Raw genomic sequence first — 23,846 nt, 5'->3', positions numbered from 1 at the left:
TTAAATGAATCTGTCATGCCTGCCTTTACTTCCTCTGCTGGCAACATGTTCCAGGCACCTACCACCCTCTGTGTTAACTACTTTCTGCATATATTCTCCTTAAACTTTTTGTCTCCACCTTGAAAACGTGACCTCTCATTATTGAATCCCTCACCCTGGAAAAAAAGCTTATCTCTATCTATCCTGTCTATACCCTTCATGATTTTGTAGACCTCATTCAGGGTTCCCCCTTAATCTCCTTTTTTTTTCTAATGAAAACAGTCCTAACCTACTCAACCTCTCTTCATAGCTAGCACCTTTCATATGAGGCAACATCCTTGTAAACCTTCTCTGCACTCTCTCAAAAGCTTTCACATCCTTTTGGTAATGTGGTGACCAAGACTGTACACAGTATTCTAAATACTGCCAAACTAATGTCTTGAACAATTTCAACATGATCTGCCAGCTCTTATACTCAATACCCCATCCGATGAAGGCAAGCATACCATATGCCTTCTTGACCACTCTATCAACCTGTGCAGCCACCTTCAGGATACAATAGACCTGAACTCCCAGGTCTCTCTGCTCATCAACTTTTCCCAAGGCTCTTCCATTTACAGTATAGTTTGCTCTAGAATTAGACCTCCCAAAATGCATCACTTCACATTTGCCTGGATGGAACTCCATCTGGCATTTCTCCACCCAACTCTCCAGTCTATCTATATTCTCCTGTGTTCTTTGACAGTCCCCTCTGCTTTCTGCTTCTCCACCAACCTTCATGTCATCTGCAAACTTACTGATCAGACCAGCAATGGCCTCTTCCAGATTATTTATGTATATCACAAACAACAGTGGCCCCAGGACTGATCCCCGTGGAACACCACTGCTCACTTTCTCCATTTCGAGAAACTCCCTTCAACTACTACTCTTCAGTTCTTTATCCGCCTAGCTAGAATACCCTGCACACCATGTGACTTCACTTTATCCATTAGTTTGCCATTAGTGACTTTGGAACTGATGCAAGTGTGAGACTGGGGAGACATTAGCCCTCAAAATGCATTCAGTGACAGCTGTGTCTGGGGGATTGTAGGTCGGATTCAGTCTCTGTATCATTGAAACTAGACCAGTTGAGGTGGACAAATTGTTTGATATTGGGTGTGCCCACTTTGGCCAGTGTGGTTACTGTAAAAGGGTTGGAGACTCCGCTGGTGAATAATCAGAGCGAGTGATAGGTTATTGTGAGGGGGTGTAACACAGTGGTCTACAGCAGTGCTTACGTGAAAGTTTTCGGCGCTGGAACGAAACTCTTTGTCACAGGTGAGACTTCGATGTAAGTAGCGATGTATTGCACTAACAGTGGAGATGTGCTGACTAACCGGATCATGGCTTTCAGAAGAGCGGGCGATATTTTCTGATCTATGCAGGTTTAGTTCCTTTGGGAGAGAGTCTATGCGTCTGAGTTGGTTATTGTCATGTAATATAACGCAGTGCCACCTCTGGAGCATGGAGAAAAATATTCGGCTCTGGGACTCGGCTCATTGTTACGGGTAAGAGGTGTGAGTGTGGTGAAGTGTTCAATAGGGTTCGGAGGGATTTATTTACAAAAATAACGTTTGGTGTGGCGGTCAATCTGTACAATATTTGATGGGGGTGTGGCTGGCCACGGTGCCAGCTTCTCGTGGTTGTTGGAGGAGATTGGCACCAAAACCCTATCTCCGTTCGGTGTTTCCCCGAATAGGTCAGCCTCAGGATACAGGCAGTGGCCGGGTTTTTGTATGGTAGCATGTCACTGTGGTGAGGGGTAAAGGTCTTCGGAACTGGGACTAAACTGGTAGTTACAGGTGAGTGGACAATGGTTAAGGAGCGATATTGCAGCGAAACTCGCTCCAGGTTGATACCGAGAAGGTCTGGGGCACTTGGGTCAAAGGCGGCTTGACGGTTTCTGGACTGCAGCTTTATAACGGATTCGGGAGTGCTGAGTGCATGGCCCCGGGCACCTAACGTTGCCAATATTAAAATTGATCATCCGGTAACACCGCGAAATGTATCATGTAGTATTGTGGCCAAGATGACATCAACAAGATCCCTACCTGTCTGTTATAGGAACTCCGCGCTAATCTGGATCTACCACTTAAATTGTGTTTGCAGAATTTTCCGATTGCTACAGTTACTCTGAAAACCCTGTCATGTTTAATGAGGGAAATATCTAACGGTCAGTTAAATAAAGCACTGGAAACAGTAACAATTCATAGATCCAATGATACTAATGCAGATGGGTAATAGCACAAGAGTTACAGTAAGTGACCTGGAACATTAGTCCTTAAACGCGGCAGTAATATTCACCGCTGCAGATTTTGTACGGTACCCTGTCGCTGTGGCCGGTACAGGTTTGCAGTTTGGCAGTGGGACCAGGCTCATTGTAACGGGTGAGTTTGATTTTGTTGCTCATCCCGGGGTCATGTTCCCTTGCAGCTATACACCCTGCAATTTGTGCAAACTGATTTTTAAAAATCTTCCGTTTTCGGTGCTGGGACTGAACTGTGAGTCCCTGTGAGTCTTCAAATCTAGCAATTTAATCATACACGGGAATAGTTCACATTCTGCTTCAGGGAGGCACGAAAAGGGACGTTTAGTGGCGACAGGTTGTTGGGAATTTGTTAATTTGTTGGGAATGGAACTCTAGAAACTGGGGAGATACAGTGGGACCCGAAGATGAACGAGGAACTTAGTTTCCCGTTCGAATCAAAAAAGATGCTGCCTAACCTGCTGTGCTTTGACCAGCAACACATTTGCAGCTGTGATCTCCAGCATCTGCAGACCTCATTTTTTCCCGTTCGAATCGTTCACTGCTCTCACACAAGTGTCGCCTCTATGGGCAAAGTCCAACATAAAGGAATAAGCAGTGAATTTATGATACACAAAGCACGCTGAGTTTCTCCTCCATTCTCTGTGTTCGTTTGAGATTCGAACATGCACCATATTTTGCCTATATGAATTTATATATACTCCTTACAAAATTTCGACTTTCAGATTGAAGGTACGTTATTTTGGAGCAGCGTTAAGAACATGACTAAGGTCCCAAACTGTTTAGAATGTACATAAATCTGCACTTTAGGGGCTAGTGGATGTCTATGACATCGGAGCAGTAATTGATTTCTGGAATAAAGCGAGGGTAACTTGATAGGTCAGGACGGGGGAGGACTGTGGGAAGGGGAGGCGAGCTGTCCGGTGTAGGTCTGCCCGCGCAGGTGAGAGGGACTGAGAGGCGACGTGGTGGACCCGAGCCTCAAAAGGCCGGGAAGGTGGGCCTCTCAAAAGGCCGGGAAGGTGGGCCGTTCATTGCCGATCAGCCAAAATGAGGAAAGACCTGCATTTAATTCATGTTCAGCTTCAATATTACGGCGGGTCGACGCACTTTTAAAAGTTGCTTATCATGCGTTGATCACTTTAACTTAATTACCGTTGGTTCGAGGAAATTCTTAAAGAAAGGAAAGGGGCAACTTCGTATCTTTCAACAAAGAAAGCGGCCAGGGAAGCATAAGTGTTAAGTCAATTGGGAAGGGGCGCGGGTAAAATTACAGGATGATAGATTAGAGAAGGAAGGTATTAGGTCTATCATACACGCACCACTTCTATCCAGTTGGCGGGTCTCCTTTGCTCACTCGTCATAACTTTATCTATTCCTACTTTTCAAAAATTGAATTAGTTTCCACAGATGTTACAGTCAGCGCATTCCAGATCACAGCCTTTGTTCAAAGTATAACTTTGAACAAAGGCTAAACATGTTGGGAGTTCAGAACAATGAGAGATGATCTCATTGAAGCACTTAGGATTCTTTAGGGTCTTGGCAGGGTAAATGCTGAGGGGACGTTTTTCCTCATGGGAGAGTTTTGGATCAGAGGGCATAGCCCCAATTTAAGACTGGGATGAGGGGGAATTTCCTCTCTAAGTGTTGTGAGTTTTTCCAACTGTTTGCCGCGAAGAGCTGTGTTGGGCAGATTCCTTGCGGATACAAAAGATAGACAGATTCTTCATCAGTAGGGGAATCAAAGGCAGGTAATGGGCAGGAAAATGGACGTTAGAAATGTCGGATCAGCAGGCTGGAGGGCTCGAACTGTCTACTCCTATTCTTAAATCTTATGGCCTTATGGTTGCACACTTATGGTCGCTGGTTCTTTGCACAATTGGTTTACGAATGCTCCCATGGTTGCCTCATACTGGAAAAAGTGAGGACTGCAGATGCTGGAGATCAGAGCTGAAAATGTGTTGCTGGAAAAGCGCAGCAGGTCAGGCAGCACCCAAGGAGCAGGAGAATCGTCGTTTCGAGCATGAGCCCTTCTTCAGGAATCATGGCCGAAACGTCGATTCTCCTGCTCCTTAGATGCTGCCTGACCTGCTGCGCTTTTCTAGCAACACATTTTCAGCGCTGCCTCATACTGGAAGCTATTTCTCCTTTTCACTCCACCCACATGTGTGTGTTGCAAACTTATGTTTGTCCTTAACTGAGAAGTTTACAGACATTTCTCTTTTTTTTGTTTGAATCAGAAACAACTGCTCAGCCACCAAAAATACAAATCTTCCCTCCTAACAACACGGAACTGGAGAGAGATAAAAAAGCGACCATCGTCTGTCTCCTGACTGACTTCTTTCCCAATGTCATTCGGGTTCAATGGTCTATCGGGGAAAACAGCGCACTCGAAGACAAAGTGTCAACTGACTCAGTGGAAAAACAAGAAGACGGCAATTACTCAGTGATCAGTCGCCTGAAAATCACTAAGTTTGAATGGGACTCGAGCAGCATTCACTGCAGCGCGGAGCATGAAGCAACTCCAAACAAAGCCACGATTAGCAAGCACTCCATTTCCGGTACTGTTTCCATTGTCTCCTCTTAGCTTCTACTTCTTAGTACAAGCGGGTTCAGGAATTATTTTGCATCAACTCTCATCTGACTGAAATGTTCGATTTTACACTTTCATTTTAAATTAGTGTATTTTATTTTAAAAAATAACGTTCAGTAGAGTCATAGTCCAGCTTTTAATCACATAGAAAAGTTATACCGAAGGTTCAATCAGATTGAATTCCCCCTGCCCTTTAGACAAGCTTTCTCAGAAGCTTATTAACTCCAATGCAGTTTTGGTGTTACTTAAATAACTTAACAGGAGTGATTGCAAATGGAATCTTGCGATTTTCTGTTCAATGTCTGTTAGAGATCAGGTTCTGTACTTGAGGTCGGTAAGTACCAAGGTTGTTCTAGCAAGGGCCGATTTAGCACAGCTTCTGACAGGGGATGAAAAATCTTCCCAGCATTTGTGTTGGAAACGTAACTTTTATTTCAATATAATATTCTCCCTGTGCCCAACTCCCTGCTTGCGTAGTACTCCGGATTCTGAACGATCAGTTCTGGAATCTGTAAATTTGATAAATTGTCACGAGAATGGGGGGGAGGTGGCGGGGGGAGTAAACTTTTCAAAGCCAGCGGGGTTGTCCCGAGCGCCCGCGGAACCTGGCCGGGAGATCCGCTGCAATTCCGGAGGGAAAGGAATGGAGCATAAGTGGCAGTTTTCAATACAACACCGAAAGACGAATAAAGGTCTGTGCATCAAACCTAAAAAAAAGTGTATGAAACCGGAGCAACATGATCAGTATTGAATTCACGGTATCAGTCCAGGTTACAGTGCAATGCTGATCCTCCAGTGGGGACTGAGAAGTGAAACGTTCATTGAAAGAAAAAGCTAATGTGTTACACCCACTGTTTTAACGGCAGAAAATTCTTTCTTTAACACTTTTTAATTCCTTGCCAAACCGAACTCCTTTGGCTCAGAGATTACTAACTCCCCGCAAGTATGCTTCGCTTACTCAGTGCCATAACAGATTATCTCCAAATGGATAGACTAATTCATGTTTCCACCCCCCTCTCGCCAGCCTCTGCATCGCTGGATTCTCGAATGGCTTCTAAAATGTGTCGTTTTTCTTTTTCCCACCCGTAGCTAATGTAAAAAATAATGCTGCAGACCAGACGTGTTCGCCGAGTACTCAGAACCAAACAGCAACGGAGACTAAAGGTAATTCCTGTGATTGCACGAACCGGTTTGCCAAGTCTAGGAGAGGCTTCCAGTGTTCAGGCAATTAACTCGGAGGCCAGGCCGTGAAACTGGGCTCGGTGTCTCGGTTGGTCGGTGGGTCGACACCCGCACAACGTGCAGAAACGCTCTTACCTTGTTAGAAAGACACAACTAATCCAGTATTGTTGTTCAGGGAAGACAGTCTGTTGTCCTTACTGGGGTCTCACCCATACCAAACCCAGCCCATCTCTCACTGTCGGACTGCTCGGCCAGAAAAGGGTTTAGAGAAACAAATAAAGTGAGCAAAGTAATACATGGGTAAAGGTGGTCTCAGAAGGATGAGAATGGAACTAAGGAAAATAAACTGGGGGAAAACAGTACTGACTAAGGAAGAGCTAGAACAGTAATGGGAAACATTCAAAAGAATGATGAATAGACCCCAAGACAAATAGATTCCACTGAAAAATCACAAATTAGACAGTAATAACAGACCACGAAGATAAGAAAGAAATCAAATTAATGAAAACTGTGTTCAAATACATGTCAAAAAGAGACAATATGAGATTAACTGATCAAGGAATGCTAATGCGTACATATATGTATGTACGTATTTTATATATATAGATGGATAGATAGATTCTATAGCGTTAAAATAGAAAAGGGAAACAATCGGGATAGTTGCAGGACCACTAAGAGATGCAGAGATATTTCAGGAATGACACCAAATATTAAATAAATATGACAGAAATATTAAATACGTCCTTCACCCAGGGAAATTAACATGGTGTACATGCCATTAAGATTAGAGTTCGAAAAAAATGTGCAAGCATTTACAAATAGAAAAGGAGCGGTAATTGACTGACTAATCAAACTTTGAGAACATACACATCTGCCATTCCCGTCTCCTACTGCTAGTTCGTTAAAACATATGTCCAAGATTTTGCTCATTAACTAAGAGATCCTTACTGGGCTCGGTGTCATATTTCGAATGATTAGTTGGAACATCTTGAGATTTAAAAAAATTTACTAACAATGTTTAAAAGGCATTTGAATAAATACTTGGATAGGAAAGGATTAGAAGGATATGGGCCAAATGCAGGAAAATGGGGTTTGCGCAGGTCGACATTTTGATCGACATGGACCAGTTTGGGCCAAATGGCCTGTCTACATGCCGTAGGACTCAAAGAGTCTAAATTCAAATGGTTTCGGATACAGATAGGTTGCGTTTGCGCCTTTTATAAGAAGTCAGGGAAAAACTAGGAGCGGCGTCTTACAGATTTTTAGAAAATAGCGACATTACTATGAAAGAGAGATCGGCAATGAATGCTCTTTCGAAAATATAAAAACTGGAAATCAAACAAGTCTTTGGGAAATATATGATCGATGTCACTCAAAAAAGAAATAATGGAAATGTAGAAACCTGGAAATAGAAAGTTTATAGTCCATTGTGCCTGCATCAGCTCCCTCCCAGTTACTTCCACTTAATTCCAGTTTTGGTCCAAAGTTCTGTTGGTTACAGCCTTTCAAATAGATAACCGGATATCTTTACCAAAAAAAAATTCGTTTAAAAACCTAGATAATAAAAACGATTAGCCGGTACAGATTTCAGTAAAGGAGGTTGTGATCGACTTGAAGTAGCAGGACCAGCAGACAAGGGTAATACGGTACATTTAGATTTCCGACTCATGTATGTTGAATGTGTGGGGTCAGAGAGCTAGGTGCCTCCAAAAAGGAAGCCTTAAAAGTGGCTAATCAGACTGGAAAAAAATTGCTGGGAAAATGTTTGAATAGGACTTGTGCTAGGGACATTTTTGTTCAGCATTGACACAGATGATTTGGACTCACGAATTGGAAGAATAATTCCAACATTTCAAGATGTCAACTTGATGGTGAGGGAGTGTAGTATAAAGACAGGAACGTCGTGATTAATTACAGGAAGACATTCACGAATCCGTAGAATGAGCATGCTTTTAAGAATTGTGCTTTCATCTCTATAAGTGTTCGATACTACGATTTGGTAGGAAGAATAATGAGACAACATAATCCCTGAAAGTACATTTGCAAATAGTCCAGAGAAACAGGGTGAGCTGGAATCCAGATACACAAGTCACCAAACGTGATTGTGGGGATTAGTAAACTTACACAGAAAAACTGGAATTTTCTTCCAGAAGAATACGATTGGATAGGAGAAAAGTTTCATGTATGCGTGGAGAAGCCTCATTTGACTCCATTTGGGCTGACAATGAACGGTGCTATTCTCTAAATTATAACTTTTAAAGACGCACTAGAAAAGAAGCGAAACTGATTTTCTAGGCTACCAGAACAGAAAAGTTACACCTAACCGAGAAAAATAAACAGCCTGCTTAACTTTTCTGTAAGGGAGAGTTAAGGCACAAACAAATATATGTCATTATAAGATTATAAAATTATTTTACAGATAGATGAAACAAAACTAGATAGGAACAAAACTAGAAAGTACTATTGGCTCAGTGATTAGCACGGCTGCCTCACAGTTCAGTTCCAGCCTTGGGCGACATTGTCCCCGTGTTTGTGTCTGTTTCCTCCTACAATCCAAAGATGTGCAGGTTAGGCTCCATGCTAAATTGCCCATTGTGTTCAGAAATGTGTAGGTTAGATGCATTAGTCCGGGGCAAATATAGTGTAGGCGAATGAGTCTGAGTGAGTTTCCCTTCGGAGGGTCGGTGTGGACTTGTTGGACCGAACACTGTAGGGATTCTAAAGTCAGTAAAAAAAAAACTCAAACTAAATTATCGAGAGGGTAGTTAAAAGGTAAAGGGAGTGAACTGAAGGGTACCGACTAGGGGACTGGTATCGATACAGATAAACCATGTGCGCGAAAAAAGAGGGATATTTTGAGCTGAGTCGAAGCTAGGGTTTGGGAGCATAAACACAGATGTGGAGCAGTTGGGCCAAATGGATTTAGATTTAGAAACGCCAGTACCACCTTCGCGGAGCTCGGGATTTTTCTACCTATTGCAAGTGTTTGAGGTTCCATTTGGCTATTTCCCAACATTGAACAGCTTTTGGTCTTTCCCGGTGAGAACCTCCTGCTGCACAATGTAATGTTTTGTCCCTGTTTAGATGTGATTGTTCTCTGGTTTAAAGCAATCTAACAAAACTGGAAAGGACAATTCATTTATCAATTCTAAATCCACCGGAAGTAGCTTTTTCCATGGTTTCGTGAGTGAAATGCTTAAGACTGGATCTGACAATCCATTTTAAATACGGAGTTTTGACAAATAATTACTCAACCGAATTACGAGCAACGGAAATCTTACTTAATTATCAAAGTACTTTGCCAAATCTAGCAGATACATGTTTTTCACCCGCTGTAGTTTACAAACGGAGTTCATTGCCCATTAGTCACTTTTCTCAAATGATTACACTTCAATTTAGCATGGTCTCCGTTATTACAGAACCGCATTGTGCATAAATGCCGTATTTTGTGTTTCTTATTTTTTCAGAATGGCCTTTGAGTTCATTGCAGTTGGCGTCTTTTACATACACGCTGCTGCTGATGAAGAGCGTGGTCTATTGTGGGATTATCTCGTTCATCTTGTACAAAGTGGAGGACCGTGACGTGAAGAAGCCACTTAATCCGGTATCGACCACCTCCCATTTCAAAATTTGATAACAGATCTCTATTTGGCTTATGCTCCGATTTCCTGTTTACACCCAGAAGTTGTACTTTAACTGTCAGTATGATCAGCTTACAACTGTCATGTAAATATATCCGGGGCGGGGGAGGGGTTGGGGGCCGGGGGATGGGGGGGGGGGTGGGGTTGGGGTGGGGGTGGGGTGGTGATGGGGGTTATTTTCAAGCTTGTGTGTGTGAATAACGAGCAAAGCCTTTTGTGTGGATGACGCATTCTTGTTAATCAAGTTAATGTGATGGTTTCCAGAAGTATTGTTTGATGTTTCAAATGCTGCACTTTGCGAATCTTTCGCTACAACAAAATTGTTGTCTTCAGTTATAAGTTCATTTTGTAATTTTACTTCACAATTTTGCAAATTTGACAATAAAATATATTTCAAACTCATTTGATTATTTCCCCTGTTTTGCTCTCAACGAGGCAGTAATCACCAATTTAGTCATATATGTTCTAAAGGGTATCACCTGAAAATGCAGCAAAAATGCCAAATCCTACTCAAAGTATCCCAGTTGACTCCTGCAAAGTCTTAACTTATACCATTAACATCTGATATTAAGGAAACAACATTAGTGTCTTAATTCGTTATGGATATTAATTCAGCGTCAGTAATGCAGAAACCTAGACTAAGAATTTAGGGAAGTTTAATTTAAGATGATAATTGGCAATAAAATCAGAAACAGAGATCATGAAGCTTTGAGTTCATTGTTAAAAAAAAACGGCGTGGTTCACTCATGCCCTGTAAAACTGAAGCTTAACCTTATTACTCTTGCAATCTATTTGCCTCGCAATAAATCATAATTTGTTAGCTTTCCTGATTAATTGCTGGATCTGCACACTAACCTTCGGTGATTCATACACTAGAAGACCCAGATGTCTCTGCATATCAGAGCTCTTCAAACTCTCACTGATTAGGTAATGTAATAACTTTGCCTTATTTGTGTCAAAATGGACAAGTTTATACTTTCTCACATTATATACTATTTGCTAAATCCTTGCCCACTCATTAACCTACCTATATCTTTTTGTAGGCTCCATATGTCTTCTTTATACGACTCACTTCCAAACCTAACTTTCAGCCTTGTCATCAGCAAATTTAGCTCCCATACCTTTGATTCCTTATCTGAATCATTTATATAGATTAAAAAAATTGAGACCCCAACACCGTCCTGTGGTGACAACCTGCCAGCCAGAAAAAGATCTATTCATTCCTATTTTTTGCCTCCTGTTAGCTAACGAATGTTATACCATGCCAGTATCTTAACCCCATCACCATGAGTTTTTATTTTCAAAAATCCCTAAATTCACAGCTAACCTTGGAGGAATCGGTGGGGGAGAGCTAACGGCTAAGTGGCGTTTTAAAGTGTAAGGCCACTTTTGGAAAACTGCACGCAATTCTGGTCTCCCTGCTATAGGAAGGTAGTTGTGAAACTTGAAAGGGCTCAGAAAAGATTCGCAAGGATGTTGCCAGGGTTGGAGGGTTTGAGCTATCGGGACAGGCTGAATGGGCTGGGGCTATTTTCCCTGGAGCTTCGGAGGCTGAGGGGTGACCTTATAGAGGTTTGTAAAACCATGAGGGTAAATAGACAAGGTCTTTTCTCTGAGTGTGAGTCAAAAACTAAAGGCCATAAGTTTAAGGTGAGAGGGAAAGATCTAAAAGGGACCCAAGGGCAACCTTTTCACAAAGTGGCGCATATAGAATGAGCTGCCAGAGGAAGTGGTGGAGGCTGGTGCAATTACAGCATTTAAAAGGCATCTGGATGGATATATGAATAGGAAGAGTTTAGAGGGATATGGGCCAAATGCTGGGAAACGGAACTGGAATTATTTAAGATATCTGGTCGGCATGGATGAGTTTGACTGAAGGGTCTGCTTCCGTGCTGTACATCTGTATGACGACATGATTAATCGGCACCGAATGCCTTCTGAAAAGCTAAGTGTAATATATCCACGAGAACACCTTTATCTACAGCACGAGTTACTTCTTCAAAGAACTCCAATAAATTATTTAAATTTGATCTCTTCGGCAAAACCATGTGGTTCTGTCTGATTATTTGAACTTATCCAAATCTTTAATAATAACTTCTAATGTTTTCCCTATTACAGATGTTAAGTTAATTGGCCTTTAGCTTCCTGTCCCCTTTCGAATAAAGGAGTTATAATTGTTATTTACCAATGTAAAGGAATCTTCCCAAAATCTAATGAGTTTTCGAAAATTAAGACAAACGCATCAAATATCTACAATTACAATAATCAACGATAATTTTGAACGGCTAACATCTCTTTAGCTCTCTCTATAGTCAAGGATTTTAGGTGCATTTTGGTAATGAAATTGCTGACAAGATTCAGTAGCACTGACGCCATCTTTAATTTTACAGAATATTCGCAAGGGCAATTAAGGTTGGCTAATAAATGCCCGTAAAGGAAAAAGAGTCTGGGAAGTTTTTTTTGAAGCCAATAATGACCATATTCCAGATGTAACGTGGCGTCAGTTTTACGGTCTCAGCAGTACAACGTATTGACAGCAGGGCAGAGTGGTCAGTGTGTTGTGTTGGAAAATGTGACGCAAAGTGACCCCAATAGTGAATTGTTGATCTCCTTGCTGGCTGTAGCAGAACGCGGAGGTCTGCCTGCCTGTCACTTTTGTTGAGTAATGTCCTCAAGCTATACATTTTTCTCTTCACTTGTGAGAGATGTCTATGGCTAATTACAAAACACAGAGGTTTATAAAATCATGAGGGACATGGCTAGGATAAATAGACAAAGTCTTTTCCCTGGGATGGGGGTGTCCAGAACTAGAGGGCATAGGTTTAGGATGAGAGGAGTAAGATATAAAATAGTCCTAAGGGGCAACCTTTTCAAGCCGAGGGTGGTATGTGTATGGAATAAGCTGCTAGAGGAAGTGGTAGAGGCTGGTACAGTTGTAACATTTAAAAGGCATCTGGATGAGTATATGAATAGGTAGGGTTTGGCGGGATATGGGCTGGGTGCTGGCAGGTGGGACTGGATTAGGTCGGGATATCTGGTCGGCATGGACCAGTTGGACTGAAGGATCTGTTTCCATGCTGTACATCTCAATGACTCTATGACATCTTAGCTTGCTGATGTTCAACTTTACTTCACAGACAATTCTGTGATTTCATATGCAATATATATAATATACATATTAAAAGTTGTTGATTTTGTCAGTTTCATACATTTTTCTGAAACTTGTAATGCAATGAATTTTGTTGACAAAAATATTACCTCTCCTGAATATATTCAGAACGAAGCTAAAAATCACACAACACCAGGTTATAGTCCAGCAGGTTTAATAGGAAATACTAGCTTTCTGAGTGCTACTCCTTCATCAGTTGGCTGTGGAGCAGGGCCATAAGATACAGAATTTAAAACAAAAGATTACAATGTCATGCAACTGAAATGATATATTGAATAAACTCAGATTTACATATTAATAAAGCAAAACTTGCAAACCATTCTAAAAGATAACAGCAATCGAGGTTTGTTCAATGTATCATTTCAATTGCATAACACTGTAACTTTTTAACTTTGTCCACCCCAGTCCAGCACCAGTTCCTCCACATCATATACTCAGAACCGTTACAAGTGGAAAGGTCAGCAAACTAACGGGAATGTTATGTATATTGTTCGAGAGGTGTGCTCTCCTCAAGGGGAATAAAGGATTAAGCGGTCGGAACGCCAACTATTTGTAAGTCGGTAACTCGCACTGTTCATGTAAACTCAGTCCCTTTACCAACTATCCTGAACATGATAGTAACATTCCAGATCCATGCTCGACAAAAGCCATTTCTCAACGACCGGTAGAAATGTTCACTCTGGCCGCCTCCCTCTACGGTTTTATCCAGAATCCGTCCTCTGCCCTAAACTTTAGGAGGCACCGTGTTGTCAGTAGTTAGCAACGCTGGCTCACAACGCCAGATTTGACGCGTGGGTTTCCGCCGTGTGCTCCAATTTCCTCCCGCAATCCAAAAATGTGTGGGTTACAGTGGATTGGCCGTGCTAGGTTGTCCCTAGTGTGCAGGTTAGGTGGATTAGCCGTGGCAAATGCGGACAAGACGGGCCGAATGACCTCTTTTCACACTGTAGGGATTCTGTGATAAGTGGACAGGAGCCTCGGACTGTGTTATCGTCAAGGAAAATAACAGTCCGATCACTTCTCTTTGTCTGGCCATGCTGAGGCAGTTCCAACATCGCCTTACGTTGAATCATAAAGAAGCATTAATCACACTAAGTTAGAACAAGCGCTTGGAGTTGATTATCAATGTAACTGCATTTATTTTAAACGCTTCAGACAAGTTGGAGTTTTTTTTATATTTAGCGATTTTTTGTTAGCGGGTTTAATGCCAGTTCAGTAACAGCCAGGTTGGTCTTCATTGACTGTCAAAATAATTAATCACTTAAATCCATTCACTGTTCACTGTGAACGCAGCTTTTAATTGGGATCTCTTTGTAAAATGAACACTTGTCAAATATGACCATCATTTTGTGGCAAATGCGATTCATCCGTACACATAAGAAGGAGTAAATTACCGATACACAAAAATTCATGTGAATGAAAGAGACACTGACTGACGTGAGTCGAATCGTTTCTGGCTCAATTTCTTGCTGATTTTTTCCCCTGTAAATTACATCCTGCGTTTCAACGCGAACCTAATTCACTGAACTTCGCAGACTTTCATCAGAAATATCAGCTAGCAATGCTCGCGAGTTATTCGCGTTTTGTACCTTGCAGTTTTTGTATTTTTTAAAAACAAAATTGTTCAAATTTGGACATCGCATTAACCCAGCAACCTATCGGGGTGATAGACTTTAATTTCCCCATATTCAAGTACAATTAAAGGCGCATTTATCATGTATCATATTTAAACAGTTAAGGTGTTGAATTAAAGATTAAACAAACATTTTCTTTTCTATAACCTGTAGCAAAAGATCTAGAAATAAAACTCCGTTAATCTGCACTTAAATTACAACTTACAAAATTGCTGATATAAAACATGTAGAACTCTTAGAATCTGTCTTGTACCACACCCGTGTAAATATTGACAGCTGATTCAAGCAGAGACTGCTTTTCGTACATGAAGCCTCGAGTTTCAGCAGACTTCACCTCTCTGAACTTTTGTTGTTTTTTTTGCCCTCAAATTCTATGTAAGTAGAATGGAGATTAGATTACAGTCACTATTTAACAAGTATCTAGTCAAATCTCGGGAGAAACAAGGCGTTGGATAAAAGATTGAAAACGGAGAGTAGGGACAAATGGGTCATTTTTGGGGGGTTGGCAAGCTGCATTTAGTATATTGACAGGGTCAGGGCTGAGGCTTCAACTATTTCCAATCTATATTAATAACTTGGATGAATGGATCAAATATGTGGAAGATAAATTATTTGATGGCACTAATGTTAATAGAAAACTAAATTATTGAGGAGATAAAGAGTCTGCAAATTCATTTACATTCATTACGTGATTTGCTAAAACAATTTACAGATGAAGCAAAAAAAAAGTGGGAAATTGTGATCTTGTTCACTTTGGCAGGAAATGGAGAAAAGTGACAAATTATTCACATGGAAAGTGATTGCAGGATTCTGCAGAGCAGAGAGCTCAGAATCCTGATCGATGCCTCAGTAAATGTTAGTATGCGGGTACAATAAGTGATTAGGAAAACAAAGTGATTTTTTTGGAAAGCAAACTGGAATATAACGGGGGGAGGTTTCCTATTGCTGTACAGGTCTTTGATGAACAAAATATCTGGCCTACTGTGCTAAGTTTTAATTTTACTTTAATTTGTATATATACACACTCGCAGCAGTTCGAAGAAGGTTTATACCTGAGATGGAGTATATTTAGTTAAGAAAAGCTGAAGATAAATCAGCTTTTTACCACTTGGAATTACAATAATGAATATCTTACTGAAACGAATTAAGTTGGAGAGAGAAATTGGATAGTAGGATTCCTCTAGTTGGGGTAACTAGAACTAAGGAGCACAGTTTAATAAAAGAGCTTCCTTTTAAGACAGAGATACCGAGCAATTTTTTTTTCTCTCTCAGAGAGTTGTTAGTCCACGGAATTCTCATCTATTAGTGAAAAGCTGAGTTAGATTTTTGTTGGACCGGGGAGTCGAAGGTAAAGAAGGAGCAGATGGGAGAGTGGATCCGAGACCACAACCACACCAGCCATGGTCTGTTACAATGGTAGAGCAGACTTGAAGGCAAATAGCCACTCCTCCTCCCAAGTTCCATGTTCACATCGTTCAGTAACATTCCAAATGAATTAAAAAACTTTAATGACTGGAATACCCTCTCCCAGTTCGGGATGTGACATCGGTATTGTATCCCCGACAATATTACTGGCCCCTGTCTCCGGTTGTCTGTATTATTCATGTCTGACTGGTTACGGGAACTTTTCAACGAACTCAGTGAAAAAACGTCAAACTTTACTTTTCAAAGTTCACAGTCACTCTTTCCATCCCCCCCCCCCCCCCCCACACACACACACTCCCTCCACAATGGTGTCCTGCGAGACTTTAAAATAAAAACAGCTCTAACTTCACCAATGTCAGAAATGGTTCGTTGTCCCTGAAACCTCACCTTGGCAGTTAAGGAACGGATTTGAACGGCTGATTTGTTCAAACTATAGAAAGAAGCTAAGCTCCTTCTCCGCATAACTAACGGACGGATTCTCGGTCACACTAACCACATCTGTTAAAGAGAGTGAACGACTCTCGACATCTGGAGTTTTGGAGGTTTTGTTTTTTAACCTCGACAGCTCCCACGCTGTAATTCTGAAAATTTTATGTAAAGCCAGGGCGGATTACCCTCTCCTCACCTCCCTTATGTTCTCTGCTATTTAATCTATTTTTTCCTTCTCTAAATACAGTTTGCATTTTAAACAATCCGAATCTTAAGAAAAATGATCGTATTTTCTAAATTGTTGAGACAAATGGCCCAACTAGAATGCAGCACAAAGCCGTCAAACTATTCATTTTAAGGCCAAAAATAACACACGTTTTGTAGATGAGTTTTACGCAATTTCTAACACAAGTTAAATAACTGTTTTAATAGACTTGACTGAATGCCGAGTTACAACTACCGGCGACAATTGCTTCCACTGAGACAACTGTCCCTGAAAATGTGATTATTTCTTCATTGCGCCACGGGCAATGAGGTGCAAAACTGATGTTTAAAGCACCTAGAGCACTGATGCAAAGTATATACTGTACATTGAAGGTTCTAGGTTATGTCCCCCACATAAATATAAATATTGAGTATAACGTTACAGAATTCGAGATGAACATTTATACAGCATCAGTTGGTTTCAGCTCGTGTATTGTATTCGATTTTGGGCACTAACGTTTAGAAAATAGACAAGACTATGGAGAGGACATGGATAAGATTTGCTGGATTAGATTACAATGGGGGTGGGGAGGTGGTGGGATGACAGCTTTTATTTATGCCCTCACGAGAGCTCGGAAGCGTTGGAATTGTTCTCTGCACAGCAGGCAAAAGTGAGGGCTGCAGATGCTGGAAATCAGAGTCTAGATTAGAGTGGTGCTGGAAAAGCACAGCCGGTCAGGCAGCAACTCCTCACAGCGGTACAGTTTAAAGGGGAGATTTATTGCAAAAGTGCAAACAATGATGAGTTTTGATACAGTAAATCAGGAGAAACTACTTGGTGTCAGATGGCCAGAAAACAAATTTAAAGCAATTGGTAAAATACCAAAGGGAGATGAACAGTTTTATTTTTACATAATGAGTGATGATGTGGGAAACGCCGTCTGAAAAGGTGGTAGGAACAGATTCAACAGTAAATTTCTAAAAAATAAATTGGATAAATACATTTTAAAAGAGAGGTGAGGTAAAATAGAACATTTGACACAATGTTCAGAGTTGTAAGCAAAAATATGAACACATTTTACACCGTTCTCTTAAACATTCTACAGAATAAATATTTTATGGTTGTGTTCTGTTCAGAGCATTCTCCCAACTTCCTGTTCTCAGACAAACATCCTGCAGTTGAGAAAACAGGAAATTATATTAACTAACTGTTGAATCAGTGAAGTTTCTAGCATTGAGACTAGTAATTCGAACAACCAATGAAGTTCTGGTCATCTTTATTCTGTTCAGTCGGCTCCAGAACTGTAACACATTTTACGTCAGTATCTCATTTAATGCGGTCTTCTTTGTTGCCTCCAGTACTCTCTTACATCATCTTTTAAAAACTATGCAAGCAAATACAGGTGGAAGCAATATTATCTTTTAAAATAATCTATTAATATAACAATATTGGGAAATAGAATGGCTGCCAGCAAATATTTTTCTGAAACAAAGGCAGGAATATTAAGTAATTATGTTGCTTCAGCATTTACCAGGAGGAAATAACAAGTGGGAATTAACAAAGTCAGTAAATATTTAAATGTTATTAATCATTTATAATTATATCATAATGGAATAAGTCTTTTTAAAATGAAAAAATGCAATAAATCATGTAAATAAACTCATAAGTGGATATTATTCATTCAGAGAACACAAAAAGCATGAAGTCACCATCTGACTGATTGACCTTTTCTCATTTGGCCAACCCAACAAATTTAGGTTGCTGCCTGCACACTTACCAGGCAATGGTCATTTCCAAACTTATTGGTTGTTTGTTGTTTTAGTGTTGTCATATGTACCAAAATTCAGTGAAAACTGTTGTTTTGTGTGCTCTACAGGTAGATCATACTATACAACGTGCATCAGGGTAACAGAACAGAGTGCAAAATGTAGGGTTACAACTGCAGAGAAGGTACAGAGAGCAAGAGGTTAACATTATCATTTAAGAGCTCCATTCAAAAATAGTGGGGAAGAAGCTGTTCTTGAATCTGTTCGTACATGTGTTCAAATCTAGCTGCCTGTCCTTGTTAGGGTTGGATTAAGACATGCTGAGGCCATCAGCAATGCCAAACTTAAGAGGCTTATAACATTATCAAAAAGTGTATCATTCTCATTGAAAGGACAATGAAAATAGAAACGTCAAAGCTTTTTGCATATATACATAGGTGAAGATGCAATAACAACTAAAATCTAATAAAATGTGCATCTTGCAATAAGCCAATTGGCATTATGAAATACCTTCAAATGAAAGTACTTTATGTTTTCTTAATTAGCATCTCTGACATCATTTAACCTGCAGCAACACAAGAACAATAACACAGATTAGTACTTACAAAATGGGTGCAACAAAACAACCTGCAAAAGTGTTAAAATACTCTCCTTTCATATTTTCAATTAGAAATTTATCTGATGATGTCTTCAACTGATAAGCTATGACATTTATCTCTTCTTATGCACATAATGCTTTGTGCAGACAACTTTCCTTATACCATTGTTGGCTGCAACTCATGCTTGACGTTTCTCAGCTGAGCTGATCACCTTTCTCCTCAGTAACTCTCCTGAAAAAAGAGCCACAGTATTGCTTCTCCATCAGGGATAACCAACTGAATTCTATCTCAGAAGATGACTTCTACAGGCCCTGGCAGTATATATTTTTTTTTACCTGAAAAGCTTTCTTTGAAGGAAAGGTGTTTTTTTTTGTTCTCCAAGAAAATTAATATTAATATCACAAAGATATTTTTCATCAGACATTTTGCACTTCTGAAAAACTGTTTGCAACATTTTCATGCAATTGCTGTTTTGTTCAAGTTAGTTTCTGGTAAATCCATCCTTAGGCAGAAAGGATTTAATTCAAAACTTGATTCTTGATGAGAGCATTTCATCAACATTAAGTGCATCACCATCACCTTTCTTTTTTCACATTCTTTCCCTTTTAATCACGCATGTAGTTTACATAGAAAAAAGATCTTCTTTTGTTTTGAGTTAAAATTCTTCAAAACTTTTGGGAGTTTCTTTCAAAGAGTGAGACAGTGATATGTAAAGCTTTGCACATGCACTGAGTGTTATCCCTGCTATTCTGCAGGGCATTGTTAGATTTGTAGAAGTGATCTAACAAATGATTCCAAGGTTCTATCATGAACACAAACTCTAACTCCTTCATTTTCTCCCCTAGAATATTAACTTCTCTCTTTGTATCATGTTTTTCACTGTCACCAGTATAAAGATAAGTAAGCTAATCAGTAATTGAACTGAAACTCTCAGTTAAAGATGGAGGGGTTTTTACATGTACTTTCCACATAGTAACAGAGAGATGTTTGGTATAGATTTCTAATTTCAGAATTTAATTTGCGAAATTACATTCCTATTGAGCAGAACTAATTATTGCTTCTCCATGTGACATCATATCGTAATTCTGACTGCTTTTCAACCCAATCTATCTAATTCTAATCATCATTACTTTCATTCTCTAAACCTGCTGTTTGATACTACAATAAAGAGGATTTAAAATGGTTACATTAAAATGCACCAAATAACTTTCTTCGTAGTGATTATTGTGCAATTTTGTTAAGAGATACTACAGAGGGGTTGCTTTCAAGACTATCTTCAGATAAGAATATCTCCCAAATTGATGAACTGTTATTGGTTCACAGGTAATGGGACCAGTAGAAAGTGGGAGGCCTTAAAAAATGTGATAATGACAGTTTAGAGATAGTATGTTCCTATTAGTGCAAAAGGCAAGGCTAGTGGGTGTAGGGAATATTGGATGATGACAGAAATTCAGGCTATAGTCAAGGAAAAGAAGGATGTATATGTTAAGTATAGACAACAGTGATCAAGTGAATCCCTGACAAGTATAAGGTAAATGGAGCATATTCAAGATGGAAATCAAGAGGGCAAAAAGGTGATGTGTGATAGTCATGAAGAATTGAAAAAGATTCTTAATATATTCTACAAATATGTTAAGGAGAAAAGAGTAACTAGGGAGCGAATAGAGTCCCTTAAAGATCAATAAGGCTGCCTATGGGTAGAAGTGCAGGAGTTAGGTGAGATACTAAATGAGTATTTCGCATCCATGTTTACATGGAGAAGGATGTGGAAGCTAGAGAACTTGGGGAAATAAATAGTGATATCTTGAAAATGTTTATGTTGCAGAGCAGGAGGTGCTGCACATCTTAAAACACATAATGGTGGGTACATTCCTGGGGCCTGATCTGGTATACACCAGAACTTTGTGGGAAGCTAGGTAAAGATTGTTGGGCTCCTTTCTGAGATATTTGTATCATCGATAGCTATGGGCAAGGCACCAGAAGACTGTAGATTGGTTAATGTGGTGCCATTATTTAAGAAAGTTGATAAGGAAAAGCCAGCGAACTGTAGATTGGTGAATCTGATATCAATGGTGAGTAAGTTGTTGGAGGGGATTCTGATGGACAGAATTTACATGCGTTTGGAAAGGCAAGGACTGATTAGGGGTGGTCAACATGACGTGTGTTTGGATCCCTTTGGATTCTCCTTAACTCTGCCCCCTTTTTGGCCTCCTGATTTCCCACTTAAGTATACTCCTACTGCCTTTATACTCTTCTAAGGATCCATTTGAATTATCCTGGCTATACCTGACATATGCTTCCTTCTTTTTCTTAACCAAAACCTCAATTTCTCTAGTCATCCAGCATTCCCTACACCTACCAACCTTTTCTTTCACAAGTAATATTGTGTCTCTGAACTCTTGTTATCTCATTTTTGAAAGCTTCCCATTTTCCAACCATCCCTTTAACTGTGAACATCTGCCGCCAATCAGCTTTTGAAAGTCCTTGCTCAATACTGTCAAAATTAGCCTTCCTTTAACATTTTGATCCTTTTCCATGACTACTTTAAAACAATTAGAATTATGGTCATTCATCTCAAAATACCCCCCAAATGACACCCCAGTCACCGGCTCTGCTTAATTTCCCAAAAGTAGGTCAAGAAGTAGTCCTACTAGTTCTCTAGTAGGTACATCTACATACTGAATCAGAAAATTTTCTTGTACAAACTTAACAAATTCCTCTCCATCTAAACCTTTAATACTATGGCAGTCCCAGTCTATGTTTGGAAAATGAAAATCCCCTATTATAAACACCATATTATTCTTCCAAATAACTGAAATCTCCTTACAAATATGTTTCTCAATTTTGCGCTGACTATTAGGAGGTCTATAATACAATCCCAATAAGGTGATCATCCCTTTCTTATTTCTCAGTTCCACCCAAATAACTTCCTTGGATGTATTTCTTCCTCAGTACAGCAGTAATGTTATCCCTTATCAAAAACGCCGCACCCCTTCCTCTCTTGTCTCCCTTTCTATCCTTCCTGTAGTATTTGTATACTGGAAAATTGAACTGCCAGTCCTGTCCATCCATGAGCCATATTTCTGTAATTGCTATGATATCCCAATCCCATGTTCCTAATCTACCCTGAGTTCATCTGCCATCCCCGTTACGCTTCTTGCATGGAAATAAATACAGTTTAATTTATCAGTCCTACCTTGCTTTCTGCTTTGCTCCTGCCTGCCCTGAGTGTTTGACTTGCTCCTTTTCCCAACTGTACCAATCTCAGATTGATCTCTTTCCTCACTATTTCCCTGGTTATAATATCAGTTTGTGTCAGCTACAACTCCATACTCTAGTACATCATCACATCTTGTGATTCCTCCACTGTCACTAAATTGCCACACCGCTTCTCCAACATGCAATATTGGATTAAGAAAAATTTCCTCCAATTTAGTTTTGAACAGACTGAGCCCATTGTCATTAGTCTCTACAATAAACTACCTCCGCTTTTCCATTTCCATGCCTCTGCTTGGCAAATATCTGAGGCTGCACATGTCTCACACCTTTATCCTGACCTGAGCTCTTCATATTCACAGCATCATGCAAATCAAAACCTCCACTGTTAAGTTGTCCAACTCTTCCCCTGCATTAGCTCATTTGTTACTGAAACCTTCACCCATTCCTTAGTTACCTCCAGATACGATTTTTTATTGCATTCCTGGCCGCTTCAGTGGCTTACTCTCTGTAAACTTGAAGTAGATGTGATGGTCAAGAAGGCACAACAACATCTCCTCTTCTTCAGCTGGGTCAGGAAATTTTGGCATGTCCATAAGGACCCTCAACAACATCTACAGATACACTATTGAAAGCATTCTGTCCAGGTGCATAATGGCCCAGTATGGCAACTGCTCTGCCCAGGACTTTAAGAAACTACAGAAGGTGGTGTGCCCTCTGTACATCCTTGCTTACTATGACCAGCCTGTACTGCTCATAAACAAAGTTTTTCACTGTACTTTGCTACACATGACAATCATTTAGTCAATCAATCAATCAATGTCTGCAGCCTTGTGGGCGGCACGGTGGCACAGTGGTTAGCACTGCTGTCTCACAGCGCCTGAGACCCGGGTTCATTTCCCAACTCAGGCGACTGACTGTGTGGAGTTTGCACGTTCTCCCTGTGTCTGCGTGGGTTTCCTCCGGGTGCTCCGGTTTCCTCCCACGGTCCAAAAATGTGCGAGTCAGGTGAATTGGTCATGCTCAATTGCCTGTAGTGTAAGGTAAGGGGTAAATCTAGGATATAGGTGGGTTGCGCTTCGGCGGGTCGGTGTGGACTTGTTGGGCTGAAGGGCCTGTTTCCACACTGTAAGTAATCTAATCTAATCTATGTCCTAACCAGCAGCCACTTCCATTCTTCCATTCGCCCAGTGCTTACTGGCTTGCATTAATTCTTGATTAAGCAATACTTCAATTCAAATTCTCACTGTTTCAAAATTCCTCTATTCGTATATCCATCTGTGACTGTGGAACGCCCTATAACCCTCCAAAATTATTTGCACTCCTTTAATTTTGGCGGCTATTTTCCCAAGTTTATTCTCCTTGCTTCATTATCAGCGGTTGTGCCTTTAGCTTCTTGAATCTTAATTTTTCTAAGAGTCCCCAGACACTTCAAGATTCTCCATAAATCTAATGTCAGATGTGGTTCAGTTGTGGTTCAGTTGGTAGCACTCTTGCCTTTGTAGATTGTGAGATTCAGGAATTGAGCACAAAAGACTGGACTGATTTTTCCAATGTCGTACTAAGGAAATCCTACACTGTTGGAGGTGCTGTCTTGTGAAGATGAAGATCTGTCTGCCCATTCCAATGGATGTATGGGATCCATGGCATAATTTTAACAGAAGTCTTTTCCTGGACAATATCTATTCCTTACTGAAAACTAT

The 23,846-nt window shown here is 40.3% G+C and overlaps 1 protein-coding gene across 1 annotated transcript in view; it reads left to right on the top strand.

Moving 5' to 3' along the window:
• The window catches only part of LOC132815351 (immunoglobulin lambda-1 light chain-like), a 65,289-nt gene extending 55,493 nt beyond the window's left edge, over positions 1 to 9,796 (top strand). The window contains exons 3-6 of the mRNA XM_060824219.1: positions 2,355 to 2,405; positions 4,525 to 4,845; positions 5,967 to 6,041; positions 9,527 to 9,796. Coding sequence (XP_060680202.1) covers positions 2,355 to 2,405; positions 4,525 to 4,845; positions 5,967 to 6,041; positions 9,527 to 9,693 — 614 coding nt within the window. The 3' untranslated portion in view covers positions 9,694 to 9,796. The remainder of the gene's footprint in view (positions 1 to 2,354; positions 2,406 to 4,524; positions 4,846 to 5,966; positions 6,042 to 9,526) is intronic.
• Positions 9,797 to 23,846: the final 14,050 nt, after the last annotated feature.

The sequence above is a fragment of the Hemiscyllium ocellatum genome, chromosome 4, assembly GCF_020745735.1.
Source record: "Hemiscyllium ocellatum isolate sHemOce1 chromosome 4, sHemOce1.pat.X.cur, whole genome shotgun sequence".
Classification (NCBI taxonomy): domain Eukaryota; kingdom Metazoa; phylum Chordata; class Chondrichthyes; order Orectolobiformes; family Hemiscylliidae; genus Hemiscyllium; species Hemiscyllium ocellatum.
This window is presented reverse-complemented; position numbering and strand designations above follow the sequence as displayed.